The 12,086-nt window shown below is 36.7% G+C and overlaps 1 protein-coding gene across 16 annotated transcripts; it reads right to left on the reverse strand.

The window, feature by feature from the left end:
• Window positions 1-957: 957 nt before the first annotated feature.
• Window positions 958-11,668, reverse strand: LOC113284477 (pentatricopeptide repeat-containing protein At5g55740, chloroplastic). 16 transcript variants are annotated; one of them, XM_026533939.1, is made up of 8 exons: window positions 8,807-11,668; window positions 8,013-8,264; window positions 6,636-6,849; window positions 5,885-6,013; window positions 4,090-4,292; window positions 3,654-3,886; window positions 3,032-3,230; window positions 958-2,021 (listed from the first exon to the last, which is right to left on the reverse strand). In XM_026533939.1, the coding sequence occupies exon 1, from the start codon at window positions 11,617-11,619 to the stop codon at window positions 9,082-9,084; it is 2,538 nt and encodes an 845-aa protein (XP_026389724.1). In that variant the 5' UTR covers window positions 11,620-11,668; the 3' UTR covers window positions 958-2,021; window positions 3,032-3,230; window positions 3,654-3,886; window positions 4,090-4,292; window positions 5,885-6,013; window positions 6,636-6,849; window positions 8,013-8,264; window positions 8,807-9,081. The 16 variants fall into 16 exon arrangements, with proteins under 16 accessions (XP_026389724.1, XP_026389733.1, XP_026389729.1 ...); XM_026533948.1 differs by lacking the exons at window positions 4,090-4,292; window positions 5,885-6,013 and having other exon boundaries at window positions 958-1,585; window positions 1,965-2,021; XM_026533944.1 differs by lacking the exons at window positions 4,090-4,292; window positions 5,885-6,013 and having other exon boundaries at window positions 958-1,585; window positions 1,873-2,021.
• Window positions 11,669-12,086: the final 418 nt, after the last annotated feature.

Below are 12,086 nucleotides of genomic sequence, written 5' to 3' on the forward strand. Positions count from 1 at the left end.
TTCAAAATACATTATAGTTGGATTCAAAAAGATTTAAATTTCGATGTCGGCGACAAGATTGTGTCAAAAGGGTGTGAAAGGCTATGCTCCTGGTGCTTATTATATTGTACAATGAAATGATTGAAAGAGGCCAAGAGCTCCACACTAACGTCTTATTGATTTTTATTCCAAGTTAGAATATTGCTTGCACCTAACGTACATACCTCATACATGATGCGACTGAGAATATTGCTTGCAATTTTCAAATCTATACTAACTTGGAATAAAAATCTCAAAATGTATAGGTTAATGGGACATGATTTGGTTTAAAAATTATAGTCTTTAACACCTAATGATATGAATCATTTCCCTATCACATTTTGACATTCTTTTATTCTATCAATACTTCAAGTAATCAAGTCTTGACATCAAGAGGACTTGTATCAACAATCTCGTGATGTTTGACTGTTAGAGGCACACGCTGTTTGTTTGTTGCTGATTCGGCGTCTGAATCCGATTCGTTACGAGTCATATGTCAGGTTATTTATTTTTTAGTTTGAGTAAGATCTGAATCACGAGTTGAGTCAGACTTGACCCTTGATTCGGACCCATTTGAGTCAGGGAATGAACTCAGAGTCTTTTCTTCGGATTAAGAGTATCATAAGATTTGCTCTTACGACAGCAAATGAGATTGAGTAAAGAAAAATGATAGCGTTGCAAAAATCAAACATAAAATCCACAGAGCGCTCAACCACCATTGGTAAGCCAAGCTTATTTTTCAAAAAAAAAAATAAATTCAACACAGGGCAGAAATATTGCTAGAAGAGAGCAGCTGAGCAAAGTGCTATGCTTTATCTTATTCATTGAATAGATAGACGCCTAGAGCGTACTATTTATGTGCTTGGCCAACCAAATATAGCAAAAAGAGAAGTTGCAAGTCTCCTAATGCTAGGCATTGCTTAAAGAAACGGGTTTCCATCACAATCAATCACCATTATATAACATAAGAAAAAGTGGGAAATCAAATTTCTTCCTGTCAATGTCGTCTAAGGTTAGATCAACCGTGGAAGAATAAAACCTACAACGCTATAGAAACTTTATGTAAATGCAGTAAAACCAACTTGGCTAGTTACAAGCATTAAATTGCAGCTTTCAACAACTAATAAAGAGGAAAATGAAGAACTCAGAATAAAAAGTCACTGAAAGGTGTAAGGTTATATTTAAGGATGAATGTGACAGGAACTTACCCTATAAAGATTATGGTTGAGACATTCTTCCAGTGTTTTAGGAAAATGGAGTAAATGTTATACGACTTTGGTCCATGATGTAGAATGAGAATGAATTCAAGGCAAGAGTTTAGTTAGCATAACATACTTGTTCCGGGGAACGAACTGAAAATTGCTATCGCCAGTTCAGTTCGATATTGCAGTTGCAGTAAATAACTGATCCGTCCATGGCAAGAAATTTAATTTGGACTTGAAACACAAGATAAATGTCTTATTGGGTGGAAAAGAATGCTATCATCAAATAAGAGGCACCCCAATTCATCTGGAACTTACTTTGGCGACATCCTCGTGCTGCTGGGTAGGGCTGGAAAGGTAACCGGCTGCATACAAGTTGGAAACGAATCAGCAGCAACTAGAAAAACTAAAGGTACAGCCTTTCATGTGCAGTACAATAATTTCAAAAGAAATAATAAAGATCACATCTTCCATGACAGATACATTCAAGAGGCGGAAGAATAATATTCATGGAGAGTTTCAGTATCTCACTTTCTTTTCAGAAAGATAACAGGTTTTCGGAGTGTTCAATATTCAGGAGTCTTCATCAAGGTGAATAAAAACTAACAACAAGGAGCTTAGTAAATATTTGACGTCTTTAAGGTATGATCACCAGTAAAATAAACAGTAGGAATTTCGAGATTCTCCTTGCTTGAAGCATTCTAACAGGCAGCATTAGCTAAGCAGCACGAGTTGAGCCCATACCATGTCTTCTTCCAGTCTCCTCTTCCACCACAGGGAATTGATAATCAAGAAACTTATCTAACAAATACACGACAGATATACAAATTACTTCAGAAACTACTGTTGTCACTACTCCTGAAATAAGATGTCTTATAATCTAATTTAGCATTTAAGTCCTGCACACAAGAAGCTCAATTTCAGAAACAAAGACTGGCAAGTATTTTTTTTTTTAAATTTTTGACACAAACACACAAGTTCATACAAGTAGGTAAATATTCATTTAGCAAGAGGATCCAAGCATACAACTGTTAACAGACATTTCCAGCAAGATAGGTTGCTTCTGTCTCTACTTGAAAAATTTCTACTGTTCATGATGATGCTCTTAAGCAGGGAGCACGAGAGTAACGTCTTACACAAACTATACTTCCACTGCAGGAGTAGGCCCCCTTTTTTTCATTATTCTTTAAACACAACTACTCAGTGGGAGAAAATGATAGCCTCGTACCCCTGTTGATCCTTATAACAGGGAACAGGGCTGTAACCAGGCTTACCCAGGATACAGTCAAAGTGAGTCCACTTCAGTTACACACTAATTTCATGCATACATCTATAGAGTATCCATTGGCCAAGTAGTGCACATGGGTAGAAATTATTTCATGAGTCAAAATAAAACGCATCGTTTAACTTCGGAGTGGAGCTCAAGATGACGATAACAAACACATGATCTTTCAATACTCCTGTTCATGAAGAATGTATTCGCGTGAACATCCTAAGATCTAAATGAATTTTATCCCTAGTAGCAAAACTAAGATCACCCTAACGCGAATTTATGTCTCGGTACTGATATTTAAGAAATTGAAGGTAAACACCAATTAAACCATAACTAGTTCTACTAAAGTGTTAAAAGATTCCCTACTCCATTTTCAACAGATCATTCTAGTTGCGGTTGTGCACATAATAAACGAATTTTATATCACCAAAAACCATTGAGTAGCCCCAGTTACGAACTTCTCAGCAAAATTTAATATTTTTCTACGGGGAGTAATAATAAGGCAGAAAGGAAAAGTAATAATTAATGAGTTGCAAACCTTGTTTCACTCACAATACTGTTAAACTTTACACGCCCCATTTCTGCACGAAGAATTGCGAGCTCATCCCATTTCCAAGCAGTGGAAAACGCACTGTTCAATTTTACACGCTGCATTTTTGCACAAAAAATTGCGAGTTCATCCCAAATACCAGCAGTGGAAAACGTCCTAGAGAAAAGCCTAGATTTCAACGCCATTTCTGCAGAGAACCCAGTAAATCTCAAAAAAAAAAAACCTAGATTATCTCAACAAAAAAAAAATCCACACATAGGGTAGAAATGCTAGAAATGGGCAATCAGTCACCATTAAACATAAGAAAAAGGAGGAAATCAAATTTCTTACAGTCAACATCGTCTATGGTTAAATTAACTGTGGAAAAATAGAGCCTTAATTACTACAAATATTATAGTACAACCTACAAACCTCTAAAAACTTTACAAGATACTAAATATGTAGCAAAACCTAGTTAGAAGCATTAAATTGCATTTCAACAACTAATAAAGAGATTTTATTGGATGTTTCTTTTATTTTGATGCAAAAGAAAATGAAGAACAATCTGAATAAAAAGTCTCAACCGAAAGGTGTAAGTTCAAATTTAAGAAAGATTATGACAGGAACTTACCCTATAGTTTAAAATGAAGCATTCTAACAGGCAGCATTAGCTAAGCAGCATGACTTGAGCCCACACCATGTCTTCTTCCAGTCTTCTCTTTCTCTTTTTCCACCACAGGGAATCATAATCAAGAAACTTGCAGAAAACATATATACGGCAGGCATCCAAATTACTGCAGAAACTACTGCAGCCACTACTCCTGAAGCAGGATATGTCTTATAATCTACTTTAGCATCTAAGTCCTGCACACAAGAAGCTGAATTTCAGAAACAAATATTGGCAAGTTTTTTTTTTTTATTTTTGACGCAAAGACACAAGTTCCTACTTTTATAATCTACTGTTAACAGACATTTCCAGCAAGATATGTTGTTTTAGTTTCTACTTTTAAAATTTCTACAGTTCATGATGATACTCTTATGCAGGGAGCAGGAGAGTCGCATCTTACACTATTTATACTTTCATTGCAGGTGTCGGCCCCTTTTTTTATATTTCTTCGAACACAACTACTCAGTGGGAGAAAATTATAGCCCCATATCCCTGTTTATCCATGTACCAGGCACGAAGCGGTTAAGAGGCTTACCCCGGACACAGCCAAGAAGCTCAATTTCAGAAACAAAGACTGGCAAGGTTTTTTTTGTTTTTTTTTACCTGTGACACAAACACACAAGTTCATACAAGTAGATAAATATTCATTTAGCAAGTGGGTTGGAGGAAAGCCGATCTAAGTATACAACTGTTAAGAGACATTTCCAGCAAGATAGGTTGTTTCCGTTTCTACTTTAAAAAATTCTACAGTTCATGATGATGCTCTTACTAAATTAGATTATAAGACATCTTATTTTAGGAGTAGTGACATCAGTAGTGAAAAGAATGTAAAATATCTCAAGTTTCTGTTCATGACTAACTTAATGGGTGTTTTTTTATCCGAAACAAGGTTTCTTGAAATTGGCTCAGAGTTTATAGAGAGAAGATGATTTATGCTCGCATATTATAATTGAGATTCAATCAACATTCTACTTGTTTTGGCTAAACAGAGATGAGCCATGACATTAATGATCGGTGGAAATTAAGGACCTGACATGTGGTTGTTAATTCCTTTTTGGCTTGGTTGTTTCTTCAAGCATAATATATCACTGTCTACACTTAAAAAATGACTTTCAACTCATGAACACTGAACCTAATCTAACTATCTTTTTAATTGATAATTTTAATGTAGTTGAATATGTTTTTTTTTGTTAAACATGTATCTTTCACCACAGATGACTTGAATAAACTATCGCCAAGCATGGCTGCATGGTTCATGGTTGCATATTAATCTTTACCGGTTAGCAAATAGACAATATAGTTTGGAGATTGTTTATTCAAGCCAGCTGTGGTGAAAGATACATGTTCAACTAAATTAAAACTATCAATCAGTCAAATAGATAGCTAGATTAGGTTCAGTGTTAATGATTTGGAATCGTTTATCAAGTGTAGACAGTGATATAAAACAATATTAACAAAGCTACTATATTAAATGCTTGAAGAAACAGCCAAGCCAAAAAGGAATCAATAACCACATGTTAGGTCCTTAATTTCCACTGATCATTAATGTCCTGGCTCGTCTCTGTTTAGCAAAAGCAAGTAGAATGTTGATTGAATCTCAACTATAAAAGCGAGCACAAATCACCTTCTCTCTACAAATTCTGAACCAATTTCAAGAAACCTTATTTCTGATCAAAAAATTCCATTAAATTAGCCATGAAAAGAAACTTGAGATATTTTACATTCTTTTCACTACTGATGTCACTACACTAACTATACTTCCGTTGCAGGAGTCAGCCCCTTTTTTATTATTCTTTATTTAAAAACAACTACTCAATGGGAGAGAATTATAGCCTCGTACCCCTGTTGATCCTTATCACAGGGACGGAGCTGTAAACAGGCTCACCCAGGATACAGTCAAGGTGAGTCCACTTCAGTTGCACACTAATCTGATGAATACACCTATACAGTATTCATTGGCCAAGAAGTGCACGTGGAAGGTAAAACACCAGTTAAACCATAACCAGTTTCTCCTAAAGTGTTAAATGATTCCCTCCTCCATTTTCAACAGATAATTCTAGTTGCCGTTGTGCACATAATAAACGAATTTTCTGTCACCAAGAACCATCGAGTAGCCCCAAATACATTTCTCAGCAACATTTCATATTTTGCTACGGGGAGTAATAATAAGGCAGAAAGGTAAACTAAGACTTAACGAGTTATAAATCGTGTTACATTCACAATATTGTTCAACTTTATATGCTCCATTTCTGCACGAAGAATTGCGAGTTCATCCCATTTCCTACCAGTGGAAAACGCATTGTTCAAATATACACGCTCCATTTCTGCACAAAGAATTGCGAGTTCATCCCATTTCCTAGCAGTGGAAAACGCCCTAAAGAAAAGCCTAGATTTCACCGCCATTTCTGCAGAAAACTCCATATATCTCAAAACGAACCCTAGACTATCCAAAAAATTCACACATAGGGTAGAAATGCTAGAGGAGAGCAGCAAAGTCCTACGCTTTATCTTATTTTATAAATAGACTCCCCGAGTGTACTTATGTGCTTGGCCAATCAAATATAGCAAAAGAGAAGTTGCATGTCTCCTAGTCCTAAGCATTCCTTAAAGGAACGGGCAATCAATCACCATTAAACATAAGAAAAGGAAGGAAATCAAATTTCTTAATGTCAACATCGTGTATGGTTAGATTAACTGTGGAAAAATAAAGCCTTGATTACTACAAATATTATAGTACAACCTACAAAGCTCTAAAAACTTTATAAGATACTAAATATGTAGCAAAACCTAGTTAGAAGCATTCAATTGCATTCAACAACTAATAAAGAGATTCTATTGAATGTTTCTTTTATTTCGATGCAAAAGAAAATGAAGAACAGTCTGAATAAAATTTCTCAACCGAAAGGTGTAAGTTTAAAATTGAGAATGATTATGACAGGAACTTACCCTATAGTTTACAATGAAGCACTCTAACAAGCAGCATTAGCTAAGCAGCATGACTAGAGCCCATACCCTCATTCTCTTTTTCCACCACAGGGAATCAATAATCAAGAAACTTGCCGATCATATACACGGCAGGCATCCAAATTACTCAACTAATTACTGCAGTCACCACTCCTGAAACAAGATATGTCTTATAATTTACTTTAGCATCTAAGTCCTGCAAACAAGAAGCTCAATTTCAGAAACAAAGATTGGCAAGTATCTTTTATGTTTGACAAAAACACACAAGTTCATACAAATAGATAGATATTTTATTAGCAAGTGGTTTGGAGGAAAGCAAATCTAAGTATACAACTGTTAACAGACATTTCCAGCAAGATGGGTTGTTTCCGTTCCTACTTTTAAAATTTCTACAGTTCATGATGCAGGGAGCAGGACAGTCGCGTCTTACACTATTTATACTTCCATTGCAGGAGTCGGCCCCTTTTTTTATTTTTATTCGAACACAACTACTCAGTGGGAGAAAATTATAGCCCCATATCCCTGTTGATCCATGTTCCAGGCACGGAGCTGTTAACAGGGACACAGCTAAGGTGAGTCCACGCATACATCTACACAGTATCCATTGGCCAAGTAGTGCACGTGGGTAGAAATTATCTCCTAAGTCAAAATTTTCCTTTTCGGTAATACATCCCAGGACAGCTGTTGGAAGGGAAACATCTTTAGTGCTCCCTCTCGCTCATTCAGAGTTAACTAATCTGCTCACTAGGACAGGGACTAATATCGAGTAGCTCTACTTCTCTCACAGTTTTCTCTACATATCCTACTTATTCTTACACGTTGTTTAACTTCAGAGTGGAGCTCAAGATCATGATAACAACAGTAATCTTACAGTACTCCTGTTCCATACCGATCACTCAACTTATGTGAACTGAAGCACGCATGAAGAAATATATTCGCGAAAGAACATCCTAAAATCCAAACGAATTTTATCTGTCATACCAAAAGGTCCAAAACTAAGAGTCTAAGATCACCCCCACACGAATATATGTCTCCATAACTGATCTGTGAGAAATTGAATGTAAACTACCAGTTCTACTGAAGTATTAAAAGATTCCCTACTTCATTTGCAACCATATTCACTGTTAGGGTTTGGAGAATTTTACATCCTATACCTGCAGTTCAGCAATTCAAACACGTAATATTTTTCCAAAATTCAACAGATCATTCTAGTTGCAGTTGTGCACATGATAAACGAATTTGCTATCACCAAAAACCATTGCATAGCCCCAATTACGAATTTCTCAGCAATCATATTTTTCTACAGGGAGTAATAATAAGGCAGAAAGGTAAACTAAGAAATTAATGAGGTTCACTCACGATTCTGTTCAACTTTACACGCTCCATTTTTGCACGAAGAATCGCGAGTTCACCCCATTTCCTAGGAGTGGGAAACACACTGTTCAACTTTACACGCTCACGCTCCATTTCTGCACGAAGAATTGCGAGTTTCTCCCATTTCCTAGCAGTGGAAAACACACTGTTCAACTTTACACGCTCTGCACGAAGCATTGCGAGTTCATCCCCTTTCCTAGCAATGGAAAACACCAAGCCTACATTTCAACGCCATTTCTGCAGAAAACCCCATATATCTCAAAAAGAACCCTAGATTATTTCTTAGGTCTATCAAGTATTTCTTCTTGTATGCATATATATGCAAATTTCCAAAAAAGAAAGAGTAATTGTTATAAAATCAAATTCATTTACTGCGAAAAGAAAAAAAAAACAAAGTGTGGAAGGCTTCAACTTTATAATTTTAACTAGTGATTACTTGAATCAATCGTTTGATCAGGAAAACCTAGTTACAGAGAGAACTAAGCTGTTGGAAGTTGGAACAATAACTTAAGGCACAAGCGTCCCAAAAACTAGTCAAGTAGTGCTTACTTTTACTTCTAACTCTAAATAATTATCATCTAAACTTCTAAACGATTAAGAAGTTGGCCAATTATCATATCTGAGGTCAAGGTTCTCTAATAAAGCAGTAGATAGCAGGCGAAGTTCGTCACTAGGTAACTTTTCGTGTAATGACTGGAAAGAATTAATATCAAAACATATTAAAGTCTTCATTCTTTAAAGCAACTCGAAACTTATAGGATGAATGGATCAAAACTTACTTGTCCTGAAGAGGAGGAAAGTTGTAACCGTGGAGTGAAGGGCATCTCTGCACGCGCTGTCCCTTGTCTGTAAGCGACTCCACCACTGCCTTGCAGGTCAATAATCCAACAGTTCTACCTTCTACTTTTTTTCCTTGTTTCTCTGGTTGAATTCCTAAATCACCTTGAATGGGTACATTGCCAAATTAGCCATCTAATTCCATCTGCTTCGGATCCGCTTTTTTACTTGGTGCCAGACATATACATTTGCTTAAGAACTCGGAATCTTATTGTTATTAATCATACATGTTAAGCTGGTGCACAAACCTCATCTCCTTTTCTAACCAAGCTAATGTCTCATATATAACCTTTGCTTGCGAGTGTGACTTATCGCCTGCAACAAACACATGGAGTTCTGTTCCGATTTGAGTCCAACTGCAGCCTGGCTTTTTCCTTAGCTTTTTTTCTCTCATTATGTTTCTCAGCTTCAACACTTCATCCCATCTTCCTGCCGCTGCATAAGTGTTTGAAAGTGCAACATAATTTCCCGAATTATCTGGTTCCAACTTGAATAAGTATTGGGACAAGTACTCTCCTAACTCAATCTTGTTTTGTTCTTTACATGCAGAAAGAATTGATCCTAATATCTGGGCATCAGGCTCAAGTGGCATTTCGAGGACAAATTTAAGTGCTTCTTCTAGATTTCCACAGCGAGAAAGTAGACTCACCATACAACCGTAGTGGTGCATACTTGGCTTCATTCGGTATTCAGAGATCATATCATTAAAAACTTTCAAACCTTTCTCTACCAACCCTGCATGATCACATGCCGACAAGAGACCAGTGAACGTTATTTCATCTGGTTCAATTTTCTCATTCTGCATTCGGTTAAATACTTCAAAAGCTTCCCCAGCTTGGCCATGTAATGAATATCCAGATATCATTGCATTGTAAATAGGCAACTCCTTGCAATTAACCATGTCATAAAACTTCCTGGCTAGGTACAAATTCCCACATTTTGCATACATATCTACAAGAGAGGTTATGATGGAAAGAGATGAAAAAAGTTGACGACGTATTATGTACCCATGAATAGCCTTGCCAAATTCTAATGATGATACATTTATGCAAGCTGATAGCAAGGAAATGATGCTTACAGTATTAGGTTGTAGCCCACGAATTTGCATCTCTTTAAAGTAATGAATGGCCCTATCTCCGTGTCCATTTTGAGCCAAACCAGATATGAGAGAAGTCCAAGTGACCAGATTAGGTTGGATTTCCATACATTGCATCTCTGAGATGATGGTTTCAGCTTCAGTTACTTGCCCATTTCTAAGGAATCCCAAAATCACCAAGTTCCATGAAACTACATTTGGAGGTACACCTTCTAACTGCATCTGATAAAACAGCTTCAAGGCCTCGCCGCTCAGACCTGATTCAGCATAAGCAGCAATTAACGTATTCCACAATGTGAGATCCTTTTGTACTGTTTTCTCAAAGACTCGTCTTGCCTTATCAGTACTCTCACATTTTCCATACATCTCTATAATGCTATTTGCAACCACCACATCAGAGTCAAAGTTATTTCTAATGCAGTAACCATGACACTCTTTACCGAGCTCCACATTTCTTATTTTAGTAGATGCAGACAATATGGTTGTTAGAGTTACCGAGTCAAATCCAAAATTCTCTGACCTCATTAGACGGCACGAATCTAAAGCATCCTCGATCTTCCCTTGTTGAACATAACCAGATATGAGCAAATTCCATGTCACCACATCTTTCTCGACCATATTACTAAATACAAGCTCTGCATCTTCAATAAAACCAATTTTTGAATAGAAGTTAATAAGAGAACTTCCCAAGATACTATCCAACTCTAAACCGCTTAAAATGGCTATCGCATGACCTTGCCTACCCTCATCAACAGCATCTACGTTAGCAGCTGCGGAAAGAAAGCTAGCAACTGTAACTCTAGTAGGTTCAACATCCACCATTCTCATACAATAAAACACCTTCAAAGCTTCCTCGTCCATCCCATTCTGAGCATAACTAACAATCATCGAATTCCACGTAACTACATTTCTATCAACTATTTCATCAAACACCTTCTTTGCATCATCTAATAAACCACATTTCCCATACATATCAACAAGGCTACTAGAAACAAACACACAAGAGTTATACCCCATTTTCAAAGCATACCCATGAACCCCTTTCCCAAACCCAATCATCTGTAAAGCAGAACAAGCTTTCAAAGCATTGGGTATAACAAAATTATCAGGAAGAAACCCATGTTGATGCATTTCATTAAACCCCAATAAAGCCTTTTCATTAGAACCCATCCTACAACATAATCCAATTATAGCAGCCCAAGAGAATACATTCTTTTTCTCAAGTTTATCAAAAAGTTGATTTGCTACATTCAAAAGATCACATTTTGCATAGAAAATTACTAACTTTGTTTCAATATATTCATTTGTAGAGTAAAACCCACCATTTTTAAGTATTCTAGCATGGATTTGTTGACCTGTGGAGAGTGCACGCTCATAAACACAACCCTGGAGAATTTCTCCATAGATTTCTGGTCCAATTTGAACATTTTTGAAGTCCATTTCAGTGAGGAGAGTAATGGCTTCTTTAATTTGACTTTGTTTACAGAGTGATGAGATTTGGTGAAAGTATGGTTTGGATTGAAGCTGCTTTTCTTCATGGAGTTTGTGGGTTGGTTTGAAGCTTTGAGTTTGCTTGATTTTGGTTGATTTGGAAGAATGGGAGGGATTAAAATTTGGTGTGGTGTGAAGAGGAAGTGAAGAAGAAGAAGAAGCAGACATTTATGAAGAAGTAGAAAAAGAAGATAACAAAAACTTTAATCCTCCTCCTGCAGGATATTTCTGCCTGTAAGAAAGAATAATAGCAGACACCGAAACCGTTACCATAGGATGCTACTGAAAAATATGAAGGGTAAGGCTTATTCCTATGGGTATGGCAAACACTGATTTTTGGCATATATGTACCCATTATGGGTATGCCAAACTCATATGCCTATATGGCATGCACGACAGAGATTCCGGCGAGTGATAGAGTGTCCATCGCTCGATGGTCAACTCAACGCTCGCTGGTCTTTAAGGCGCCAATGCTAGTCAAGCTATCGCTCGTCTCTCTGATCATCGCTTATCTTCATCCAACTGCTACTATTTTTCACCTCTAAAAATACCTAATTTCAATCTCATTTCAACTCACACCAGAATTTCTAAACCTCTCTAGAATTTCTCAATCTCCAATTCTTTTCTTCACTCTT

Source organism: Papaver somniferum, chromosome 5, assembly GCF_003573695.1.
Source record: "Papaver somniferum cultivar HN1 chromosome 5, ASM357369v1, whole genome shotgun sequence".
Lineage (NCBI taxonomy): Eukaryota > Viridiplantae > Streptophyta > Magnoliopsida > Ranunculales > Papaveraceae > Papaver > Papaver somniferum.